Source organism: Rattus norvegicus, chromosome 12, assembly GCF_021556685.1.
Source record: "Rattus norvegicus strain SHRSP/BbbUtx chromosome 12, alternate assembly SHRSP_T2T, whole genome shotgun sequence".
In the NCBI taxonomy this organism is placed as follows: Eukaryota; Metazoa; Chordata; class Mammalia; order Rodentia; family Muridae; genus Rattus; species Rattus norvegicus.
The window spans coordinates 11,815,617-11,828,147 of NC_141545.1; the positions used below are offsets into that span (position 1 = coordinate 11,815,617).

General features: G+C 46.4%; 1 protein-coding gene across 2 annotated transcripts in view; it reads right to left on the minus strand.

The window, feature by feature from the left end:
* Positions 1-593: 593 nt before the first annotated feature.
* The window catches only part of B3glct (beta 3-glucosyltransferase), an 83,601-nt gene continuing 71,663 nt past the window's right edge, over positions 594-12,531 (minus strand). Inside the window, exons 14-16 of one of the 2 annotated variants that reach the window (XR_015634139.1) lie at positions 9,197-9,341; positions 3,411-3,643; positions 594-1,045 (exon numbers count right to left, since the gene is read on the minus strand). Coding sequence is in view for 1 of the 2 variants with exons in the window: in NM_001398955.1 (NP_001385884.1) it covers positions 3,476-3,643; positions 9,197-9,341 (313 nt within the window). In the remaining variant the exon portion in view is untranslated. 2 annotated transcript variants of the gene reach the window in all.

A 12,531-nucleotide genomic window follows, 5' to 3' on the forward strand; every position in this document is an offset into this window, starting at 1 on the left:
ATGGCTGAGGAACAGTCCCTTCTCGCTGTCCTGTTGGGAGCCTGCACCCTGGCTAGTCCCTCTGGACTGTAACATCCTCCGCAGCCACTAGCTAAATTCCAGCTCCCTTAATCTTCCAGCTCTTCACCCCAAAGCCCTCTTCTCACACAGGCCCTCTCTCTAACTCTCCCTGCAAGGAAACCTCTGAACCTCACCCAGCCCTGCTTAGTCCTGGCACCAGGACTGTGCTCCTAGGGCTGTTACAGCAGGATTGTATCAAGCCAGCTTTTTGTTAATAGACCATATTCCTGAACATCCCCCTCCCCTCCCCTCCCTTGCTCTCCCCTCCCCTTCCACCCCCTCCTCCCCTGCTCTCTTCTGCCATTCCTTCCCCTCTCCTCCCCTCCCCTGCTCTCTTCTGCCATCCCCTTCCCTCCCCTCCCCTGCCTCCCCTCTCCTCCCCTCCTCTCCTCTGCCATTCCCTCCCTTTCCCTGCCTCCCCTCTCCCCCCTGATCTCCCCCTCCCCTCCCCTCCTCTCCCCTTCCCGTCCCCTGCCCTCTCCTCCCCTGCTTGGAGTTTCCAAACCTTTAAAGAGACAACAGGGGCCAAAGCATACCAGAAACAAAGCTGTTATTTTATTCTATAGAAAGGAGGAGAACACATTTTGCAGGTGACTTGTTTAGAGGGCTTGGGGACATAAACAATAGCACCTTTTCAGGCCTGTCATTCAAAGACGGGCAGGAACAAAGACCCTTTGTAAGTCTGCTATAGCATACGTAATGGTACATTGATTGATTTTCTTCCACAGAAATGATGCGTCTACGAACCGAGGCGCCACAAATATTCTTACAAATGTCTACTGTGTTGTGAGTCTCTGAGGTTCTCTATACACATCAATAACCGTGATGGCCATGATGCACTAAACGTCGCCGATCAATCAGGGCACGCAGAGAACACTGGCGTCTACATGACTCTGCGTAGCATCGTTTGTTACTCGGGCTGCTGAGCGATTACGTTCCCGAGCATTCGACAAAGGTTATTTTTGTGTCTCGACGTCTGATTTAGCTGTAAGATGTAAAAAGCCTACAGTCAGGCGATGTGCTGGGTCATGAGAAATGGCTTAAGTGTAAAAATGACCTACTAGGTAATTCCATACATAAATCCTTGGTGCTAAATCCTTAGGATAAAAATATCCATTGGCAAAGAAATCCTTACTTAAAGGGGAAAAGAACAGCGAAGAGGGTGGAATGTGCCCCGAAACTCCAGGCTCAAGATTACGTTTTCTGTTTTTGTTTTTTAAGATATCAAATCTCAGTTGGTGTTCAAATAGGGCCTGTCATTTGCTCCATCAAACATAATACCTTTGTAAACTATATTTTTATTTCTTTGCTTTTTCCTAATTTGTTTAGCTTGCATCGATTGCCTTACTGATCTGCCAGTGTTCCCAATTCCTCCGATCCTGTCCTTCATGCTTCTCCCCACCCCCCATCTAGCCTCAACCAATAGATAAATGTGAACGGAAGTGGAGGCATTGTATTCACGGCAAGGCTCCTGTAGTTCCAAAAGGGAAACATATTTAACCACATATCTAGAAATACCAGGAGGGATCCTGGGGGGGTGAGGGGTGGGGAGGAAGAGGACACAGCTCATGAAAAGAAAGGTTTAGACGACTGCTTCTGTCCTACCAAATGAAACTTCCTCTGGTCTCAGGCTGGTAACTTCATGAGCAGAGGTGGAGGGATGGGCTGAGCGGATCCCTGTCCTGTACTGGTGTAGCAGCCAGCCCCCGCCCCCCGGGGGTCGGTATTAGTGCTCAGTGTAAGAGCTGTCATAGCAACGGCCACACCCACAGCTGTATCGGCAATGATGCTGGAGTCATCAGCTGGCACCCAGACACCCGTATGGTCCCTTTTCATGCACTTGACTGTCCTCTGCCCAGTTTCTGGCTGAACCACAAAATCCATTTTCCCAGACTGTGTTCCACCAGAGGCCAAAAGTAGCAGGCCACACGTCAGTCCTGGTACTTATTAATTTGGGAAGAGGATGATAGATACTATTACATCAACATGAGTCAAAAGTCAGCGACATAGGACATACAGATAAAAAATAATTACACAGGTATTTTCGATGGTGTGGCTTTAAAGGCTGTAGGGGTTTAGAAGCCTTTAAGTAAGGTTAATGAAGCACAGATAGAATTAAAGGAAGGATTATGACATATAACCCCAGGAGCTTGAGATCAGATCACGTGCAAAGACCTTTATATAACAAAATCATCGTCTTTAAACATTAACACACAGTACTCTACATATTAATACTGAACTGTTAAATTCCGACATAATAAAAGGTGTGATTGGAAAATGAGGGTTGCTTTAAAACACAGTTGTTCAGATTTCATTCTTTATAAAAAAAAAACAAAAACAAAAACAAAAACAGAGAAATTGCCCAGCCAGGTGCTGTCCTCTCCTGAGACTCCAGGCTGCAGCTACCAGGACCCGGATGGTCTAGCCTGAGCCAGAAGCAAGTTACTATGTATCACTCAGAGAAAAGCAAGAGTTACAGGCCAGCTCCAGAAGCCGCTCACATCTCCAGACTCCCATCCCCGCTGCTGACACAGAAGAGATCCTAATTTCTGGTGACGTCCTGTCCACTCTACATGGGAGGACTTTGGGGAGACTGGCACCAACATGCACTTCAAAGGGAGCAGAGGCTTCACCAGATGGCCTTGAGTTTCTGTTTTTTGGGGTGCAAGCAGCAGAACGGGGGAAAGAGTAACCGTGATTGTACAGCTGGTGGAGTTCACATTGAGTTTTAGGTTGTACTAACTAGCCTTGGTACCGCATTCCTACTGAGTGCCTGGGAACCAATTTCTATCAGCAGGACCACTTAAAAGTCGTGGTTCTCCACCTTCCTGAGGCACTGACTCTTTAATATGCTTCCTTCGTGTTGTGCTGACACCATGACCAGAAAACTATTTCCCTGCTACTTTCACAACTGTTCATTTTTCTACAGTTGTGGATCGAAATGTAGATACCTAATGCACAGGATACCGGATATCTGACCACTGCCATTCCTAGGGGGTCGAGACCCACAAGCCAAGAACCGCTGGCTTAAAGGTCATTCCTTTGGCAAATGTCTAAAAGACTCAATGTTTATGTGGAGTGGTAGCCAGTCATATTCTTGTATTAGAGTCCCCGTTACAATGGAGAAAATAGAAAAGGACTTCAGGAGCCATTTATTTCCTGTGACAGTCAAAGAGCTGTTGTGTCACAGCCCGTGGTGGCTATACTAGGCACAATAATTGTTGTGTTACAATAAAGACATCAATCAAAACAAGTGATTTTTTTCCCCAGGTCCCTCTAGGAGTTTACCCATCCAAAAAATACCACATATCCATGAGGGCTGGGAAGTGCCCGCTTCACATGGCACATACAAGCAGTCGGACTGACGCTCCATAGACAGGGCGAATCTCTTGTATCCGCGTGTCCCACACTCGCCCTATAATTCTTCTCTTGGATCCTTCTGTGTCTCCTGCGTGGCTTGGTCTTCCTCACTGGGTGCCAGCCACGTGAGATACACCTTTACCGGGTCAATGTGCCAGTGTTTGTGAAATGATACTGGAATCTGATGGGAGAGGTAGTCCTTGGGGTAATCTACTGGCCGAGCCTGCACACACACACACACACAAAAAAAAAAAAAAAAAAAAAAAAAAAAAAAAAAAAAAAATCAGAGAGTTACGGCTTCCTGGTGATTACGAATGATCGGCTCATTCCTCCTGCAGATGGGGACAAATACGAAGACCCACAACTGCACGAGGCAGAGGGACCTTGGAACACCCAGTCCCAAATGTAACATCTCCATCAAATCTCTCCCTCGGGGCTCAAAGAGTCCGCAGGGTGGGGGTAAGAAAAATTGTAAGAGCCCGTGGGAACGGAAGACGCCACGGAAACAAGGCCTTCTGTGCCCAATATGGCTGACGCACTTATATGACCTCACGGAGCATGCGCAGGGCCTGCACCGGTCTAAGCTGAATGGGGGTCCCAGCACTGAGAGAGGAAGTGGACACAATGTTCTAACCCTAACCCAGAAGTTATCTCCAGTTGATAACCGCTGGCAAAGGAAGAATTAGTTTTCTCCAAAGGAGTTTCACTGGGTGTGCAAACCTCACCCAAGGTCAGGTTCCACACTCAGCAGTAGATAATCAACACAAAATGAACTCACTGCGATTTTTAGGTGTGTGTGTATGTGTGTGTGTGTGTGTGTGTGTGTGTGTGTGTGTGTGTGTGTGTGTTTCTTGTGCTTTTGACAGTTTGGGATGGTGTGTGTGTGTGTGTGTGTGTGTGTTTCTTGTGCTTTTGACAGTTTGGGATGGTGTGTGTGTGTGTGTGTGTGTGTGTGTGTGTGTGTGCGCGCGCGCGCTTCTTGTGCTTTTGGGCTGGGGCCCCCCTGTCCTATTTTGGTCTGTTTGTTTTTACTTTATTTTACTTTATTATTTTTGGGTTTTCGATCTGTTTGTTTTCTTTTTTTTTTTTTTTTTTCTTTTTTCGGAGCTGGGGACCGAACCCAGGGCCTTGCGCTTGCCAGGCAGGCGCTCTACCACTGAGCTAAATCCCCAACCCCTTGTTTGTTTACTAATGAGAGAAAAAAAAGGCATGTGGATTTGTGGAGAGGGGGAGGCAGAGAGGAGCTGGGAGGGACTGAGCAAGGGGAACTGTACTCAGAATATACTGTATAATAAAAACATCTATTTTCAAGTAATGATTGGCACAGCTTAATGCCAAGCCTGAGGAACTGGCTCCCACCGTGAAGCCCCTGCCGCTTTAAGCAGTTGCCAGATGCACCTTGCCTGGCAGCCTTATTTCTTGCCTGTGGTTTACATGTGGGTTCAGATAGCAAGCCTCTGTGAAGTGGGGTCCCCATGCAGGTCACCTCCCCTCCTCCCAGCCTGACACTGCAGGCCTTTTTGGCATTAGGTGCTGTTTAGGACTGGGCTCAGCTGCCTCTGACTCCTTTCGAAGCATAGAGCACCGCCAGCACTGAACCACTTCGCTCTGACACGTTCCGTGTGTATGTCAGGCTCTGGGGCACAACGGAGCTAGGAATCCGCCCTTGTCCTCAAAGAGCACACAACCTGGTGGCATGCAGCGAGGCCTCACCTGACCATCGCATGATACCATGGCATCCCTCACCCACCCTCACAATAAGTAAAGGCGAATCTTTTAAATTATTATTCCAGAGGACCATTTTGTTTTTTTTGATTTTTGAGACAGGATTTCTCTATATAGCTCAGGCTGGCCTAGAACTTCCTATGTAGACCAGGATGGCCTTGGATTCTGTAAAAATGGCCATCTTGCTGAAGGCAAGATACAGATTCAATGCAATCCCCATCAAAATCCCAACTCAATTCTTCACAGAGTTAGAAAGAGCAATTTGCAAATTCATTTGGAATAGTGAAAAAAACAAAAAACAAAAAAACCCAGGATAGTGGAAACTTTCCTCAACAATAAAAGAACTTCTGGGGGAATCACTATCCCTGACTTCAGGCTGTATTACAGAGCAATAGTTTTAAAAATTGTATGGTATTGGTACAGAGACAGGCAGGTAGATCAATGGAATAGAACTGAAGACCCAGAAATGACCCATACACCTATGGTCACTTGATCTTTGACAAAGGAGCTAAAATCATCCAGATGGCACTTTCAACAAATAGTGCTGGTTCAACTGGAGGTCAGCATGTAGAAGAATTCAGATCAATCCATGCTTATCACCCTTTAAAAAGCTCAAGTCCAAGTGGGTCAAGGACCTCCACATCAAACCAGATATACTCAAACTAATAGAAGAAAAAGTGGGGAAGAGCCTCAAACACATGGGCACAGGGGAAAATTTCCTGAACAGAACACCAATGACTTATGCTCTAAGATCAAGAATGGACAAATGAACCTCATAAAATTGTAAAGCTTCTGTAAGACAAAGAACACTGTCATTAGGACAAAATGGCGACCAAGAGATTGGAAAAAGATCTTTACCGATCCTACATCCAGTAGAGGGCTAATATCCAGTATCTACAAAGAACTCAAGAAGTTAGACTGCAGAGAGTCAAATAACCCTATTAAAAATGGGGTACGGAGCTAAACAAAGAATTCTCAACTGAGGAATATCAAATGGCTGAGAAGCATCTGAAGAAATGTTAAAAATCCTTAGTCATCAGGGAAATGCAAATGAAAACAACCCCGAGATTCCACCTCACACCAGTCAGAATGGCTAAGATCAAAAACTCAGGTGACAACAGATGCTGGCGAGGAAGTGGAGAAAGAGGAACACTCCTCCATTGTTAGTGAGATTGCAAGCTGGTACAATCAGTCTGGAGGTTCCTCAGAAAATTGGACATTCCACTACCTGAGGACCCAGCTATACCTCTCTTGGGCATATACCCAAAAGATGCCCCAACATATAACAAAGACACATGCCCCACATGTTCATAGCAGCCTTATTTATAATAGCCAGAAGCTGGAAAGAACCCAGATGTCCTTCAACAGAGGAATGGATACAGAGACAATGGCTTCATGAAATTCACAGGCAAATGGATGGAACTAGAAAATATCATCCTAAGTGAGGTAACACAAACACACACACAAAAAACCCAAAACACACACACACACACACACACACACACACACACACACACGGTATGCACTCACTGATAAGTGGATATTAACCCAAAAGCTCAGATTACCCAAGATACAATCCACAGACCACATGAAGCTCAAGAAGAAGGATGACCAAAGTGCGGATGCTTCAGTCCTTCATAGAAGAGGGAACAAAAATACTCACAGGAGGAAATACAGAAACGAAGTTTGGATCGGAGACTGAAGGAATGGCTGGCTATTCAGAGACTGCCCCACCATATACATACAGCCACTAAACCAAGACAATATTACTGATGCCAAGAAGTGCGTGCTGACAGGAGCCTGATATAGCTGTCTCCTGAGAGGCCCAGCCAGAGCATGACGAATACAGAGGTGGACACTCGCAGACAACCATTGAACTGAGAACGGGGTCCCCATTGACGGAGTTAGAGAAAGGATTGAAGGAGCTGAAGGGGCTTGCAACCCCATAAGAATAATAATACCAACCAACCAGAGCTCCCAGGGACTAAACCAACATCCAAAGAGTACACATGGACAGACCCATGACTCCAGCAGCATATGTAGCAGAGGACGGCCTTATTGGACACCAATGGGAGGAGAAGCCCTTGGTCCTGCCAAGGCTTGACGCCCCAGTGTAGGGGAATGTCAAGGCAGGGAGGCCAGAAGGGGTGTGTGGTTGGGTGGGGGGAGCACCCTCATAGAAGCAGGGGGAGGGGGGATGGGATAGGAGGTTAGTGGATGGGAAACCAGGAAAGGGGATAACATTTTTTTTTTTTTGGTTCTTTTTTTCGGAGCTGGGGACCGAACCCAGGGCCTTGCACTTCCTAGGCAAGCGCTCTACCACTGAGCTAAATCCCCAACCCCAGAGGATAACATTTGAAATGTAAATTTAAAAATATCCAATAAAAAAATACTGATAGCAATGTTGGCTGACATTGTATGTTTTCCTCTTGTCTTCCCCAAGCCAAGTCCTCTCCTCTGAACAAAGCCTTTATTTATTCCAGTGAGGCACATACAGGTAAAAGTGTTCTCTGTAACCAAGCTAAAGGGCAGGGAGCGGGTGGGATGATGGACACTTCGGACATGAAGGGTTTGTGTTCCACTATTCATTTTTGAAAGGTATGTATAGCAGGGAGATTTTGAGAAGTTAACGTTTCTAAGTTTATCATTAGTTTTCATTTGATGTCCAGAGTCCTGAAAGCATTATTTATTATTCTTGTCCGGCTTAATATCTGGGTTTTTTTGTTGTTGTTGTTTTGTTTTGTTTTATTTTGTTTTTTTATGCAGAGAGCTCGCTGGGCATCACATTATTACTATATCCATTGGTGAAATGTGATTTTGGAACGGGTCATCCAGTCCTAGGATTTCCCAGTGACCAACCCTGACAGAAACAGGAGGCGCTGATCGTCTGAGGACGCTCTGAGTCCCTCTCCATCCCTCATACACCGGGGATCTGAGGTGTGGGTACCCTGCCTCGGGTTCTCTCAGCACAAGCAGCATGGAGCTCTGGGTTGAGATATTACAAATGTCAAGTCCCCTTCAAATCTGACCACTCTCTAGAGAGAGCGGATACAGCAGCATAGGCTGGGGGCGCAGGCTATAAACCCCCTTGGACACCACAAAGGGTTCAGATTTACTGTGTGAATCAGGGAAATCAAGAGTTTGAAACGTGAGCAGCAACACATAACTTTAAAAATATCGTTGCTGAGTTATCTTCAAAGGACTTCCGCTCCAGGGTTACATTATCTTTCGGTCTTCCTAGGAGGAAGGAGGCTGCTCTAGAAAATTCTAATTAATCTTCCCAAGTTCCCTTACACACAAGCACTGTGAGTGAAACATGAAGACCCAGAGTCCCAGAGGCAGGAACAAAGAGCAAATCACTTTCTGAGCTATCGTAAAGATAGCGTAAGACGCAGGCCTAAAAGGGAAAGACATCTCCAGGCCTGGGTGCGTAAGTGCCTTCCAGCAGGGGCCACGAGTGAGGGCTCCCATGAGCTTCCTCTCAGAAAAGCTCTCTTCTGAGCCCCCCTGTGCATCCCTGGATACAGGCACATTCTACCTTCCTTGACAATGCTTACACGTTCTTTGCTCTGTTCACGTTGCTTTTCTATAGTGAGATTGTGCTGTGCTCAGTTTTCTGTATTGCTAGGATTGAAGATCTAAAGTGCTTGGATTTGCTACTTATTGGGAAAGACAGAAAGAGGGAGGGAGGGAAGGAGGGAGAGAGGAAGGGAGGGAGGGAGGGAGAGAGGGAGAGGCTGGAGAGATGCCTCAACAGTTAAGAGCACTGACTGCTCTTCCAGAGGACCCAGGTTCAGTTCCCAGTACCTACAAGGCAGCTCCCGAAGCATCCACTGCTCCAGTTTTCTGACCTCTGTGGGTAGCAGGCATGTGCGTGATACACATACATGCAAGCAGACAGAACACTCACACATCTAACAATCGATAAATAATATTCCCCGTGGAAGCGGTCAGCATCTTCCTTAAGATTTCCAAAATATGAGAGGAGAAAGGAATATAGTCTCCAAGGGAGGAGGACTCCCCACCTGAGACAAGAGGAACGTTTTCTCACCTGATGGAAGAGAGGGCTGTGTGTCACGGGGATTCCCAACCCGCTGAAGCACATGCCCAGGACCATGTCGTCGGGAGCGTCGTTGCTGTAGCAACGGCAGTTGCTCGCGAGAAGTCTCCGGATGGCTTCCCTGCTGAACACCATGCTGGCGGATGGATGCAGACAGAAACAGGGATTAGAGCAGTGCCCTGGAGTCTGTTTAACCTAACTGGAGAGGACAGTTTGTACACTGTGTGGGAGCAAAGTCACCTTCAGAGACATTTACCTCCCTAGTAGACACTTTTATATGTATCTCCTGTAAATAGACCCTGTGTGATTCTGTTTTTCTAATGTTACTATGTTACTTTTTGTCAACCTGATACATGCTAGAGTCATCCGGAAAGAGGAAACCTCTCTTGAGAAAATGCCTCTATTAGTTTGGCCTGGAGGCAATCTGTGGGCCATTTTCCTGGTTAATAACTGATACGGGGGTCCAGCCCACTCACTGTGGGTAGTGACACCCCTAGGCATGCGGTCCTGGGTTGTATAAAAGGCAGGCATGGGGAATGAGCCAGGCACTCCGCCATGGTCTCCACTTCAGCTCTTTCCCTGACGTGCCTTCATGATGGACTGCAAAGTATCGGATGAAACAAACCCTTTGCTCCCAAAGTTACTTTGTGTCATGGTTAACACATGTATCATGTTTAATCACAGTAACAAAAAGTAACGCAGGGGTGGACAGTGACCTGTCTTTTTCTGTTTTGTTTGTGTAGCTCTGGCTGTCCTGGAACTCACTCTATAGACCAGGCTGGCCTTGAACTCAGAGATCCACCTGCCTGCCTCTGCCTCCCAAGGACTGGGATTAAAGGCACAGCCTGGCTCAGAACCCATCTTCAACATGCTGGGACACTGTTTGACCTTGTGCGTGGTACTTCCTAATGGAGTCTCAGCCCACTCTGGTCTTTCTAGGCCCCCACCCCCAGCATCTCGGACAGCAACATTTCTTTCATACAACTTTTCTGTCTTCCCTTGACCGCTGGGTTCTAGATCCACATGACACCAGGGGGCCCAAGTTTGAGGGAAGACTGTTTACTACTGTCCCTGCCGGTCTGTGCTACAGAGGTAGGCAGCGGGGCCAGACACATTTTCACAGGCCGTCCTGGGAGCAAGTCCCTAGCTGTGCCCTTAGGGAGTTATCTGAACATCCAGACTTTGCAGCAGCAGTGGGAACTGACAAGCGGCCAGTGCTCTTCACCACAGAGCCCCCTCTGCATCCCCTAACCTGCTGCGTTTAAAAAAAAAAAAAAAGCAACAACAAAAACCAAACAAACAAATCAATTCTTAAGGCAAATCCTTGGAAACTCCTAAGTGGCCCTGGAGAAAGTACACAAGGTTGTAATGTTGTCTGTCCCTTTTATCAAAGGCTTACCGAAGGTATCAGTTCATGAAGATCACTTCAGTATCTTAATGAAGTGTTTAAAAACCGAACCTTGTGTGACTCATGTCCTCTCCGTGGAAATTAAACACCAGTGCTTACTCACACAGGTTTATGTACTTGCTCTCTATAGCTTGAAAAGCAATGAGTCCCTTTGCTACAAAGTGGGGCCATGATGAGAAACAGACACAGGTGCTGTCTACGAATAATTCATAACTTAAGTGGGAAGCAGCAAAGTAAATAGGCAATTAGACGGTAACGGGTGTCATAATGTGCTGTGCTAGCAAATGCGTTAGAAAAGCATCCAACCTCGACTGCAGAGGCTGCGCCCAGCTGCTGACAAGCAGGCCTGGTGAATGCCAGTGACCAACGCAAGTCTACAGGGAGAGCCCGGGACACCGAAAGCTGGGAAGGGAAACGATGCTGAACAGAGGCCATGTTCAGAGAAAAGAAGAAACAATGTGTTTCTGGGAAATTGCAACAAGTTCAACATGGACTCATTAGAACCAGAACGCAGACAGATGAGGCTAGAAGGACCAAAGAGTGCAAGCCAAAGTCAGCAGAGGTTTTAGGAACCCAGATAGGTGGAGGGCGTTACACTCTGGTCACAAGACAGGGAGAAATCAAGTTAGTACTGATCAGTCTGCTAGTCTGCTGGCTATCAGGTTATTAGGAAGAAGCCCTCCCTCAGCCTCTGCTGTTTTCTGTGTCAACGTAGATTTTCCCTCACACGGTGGGTTCTCCCTCACACCATGAATTCTCCCTCACACTGGTACTTCTGCTTCAATATCATCCTCCTGTGATGTCCCCCAGAAGGCTGCCACCAAGGCTGAGCACAAGTCAGGGCTATGAACTTCTAAAACTGTCAGCTAGAGAAACCTCTTCCTGTTAAAAGTTACCCGGGCTCGAGCATTTTGTTACAGTGGCAGGCAAAAAACGGACTAAGACAGAGCCATTCCAAACCAAGGTTTCACAACACAGGAATGAAAGGGCCTGACCCTTCAAAGGTTATAAACTTTAGATGACACTGCTTGGCGCATGGCAGGTATAACTGTCTAGGGCTGCAAACCAGTTCATACCCTCAACACCCACTAGTAAAGGCTGCAGCAATAACAGAGGAGATTAACTGCTCGATCGATTTACCCATAAAAATAATCAAATTAAAATCTTCCCCCATAGAGTTCAGGCAGGTGCTTCATTTAAAACGATTGATTTTTAACTATTATTTTAAAACCTATAAATCCTATACAAATATTACTTAATTGCCTAATCTAAGATTCTATGCTCCTCTTCCATCAAATATGATTTATTAGGCACCGGATAATTTAAATTTTTAATGACTTTTTTTTTTTCTCTGAAACTGAAATCCGTGAGCATTTTCTTCCATCTAAAAAGACAGTGGAGGCTACTCGGCCACTTAGAATTAAGCATTCCCACCACCGCGTACTTTGACCTGAATTTTCTATTATTTCTTCAAAGAGTAAGATAATCTTTACAACGAGTTCGGTTCGTGTTTCCTAAATGTAATGTTTGTTTTTCTGTAATAGAGGCAGCCACTGCCTAAGAGAATCTGTGGGCCAGCACAGACAGCCCTCAGAACCGCAGACCATGTCTGCCTATGCAGGGAGGGAAAAAAAATCTAATGTTCAAAGAGCAGGTAGTTCTTTCTGGACTCAACCAACCCCAGATGGAAAATATTTATTGTTTGTATTCTTTCCATCATCCCACAAATGGCACAATATAAAAACTATTTCCAGCTAGGCCTGGTGGCACACCTCAATGCCAGCATCACTCTGAGACGGGGGAGGAGTCGCTCCGGGCCAGCTGAGGATACACCCTCAGATCCTCATCTCGAAAGGGGACGTTCCAGAGCATTTATAATGCAACGTGTATTAGAGTTGATCAGGAACTGATTTAAGGT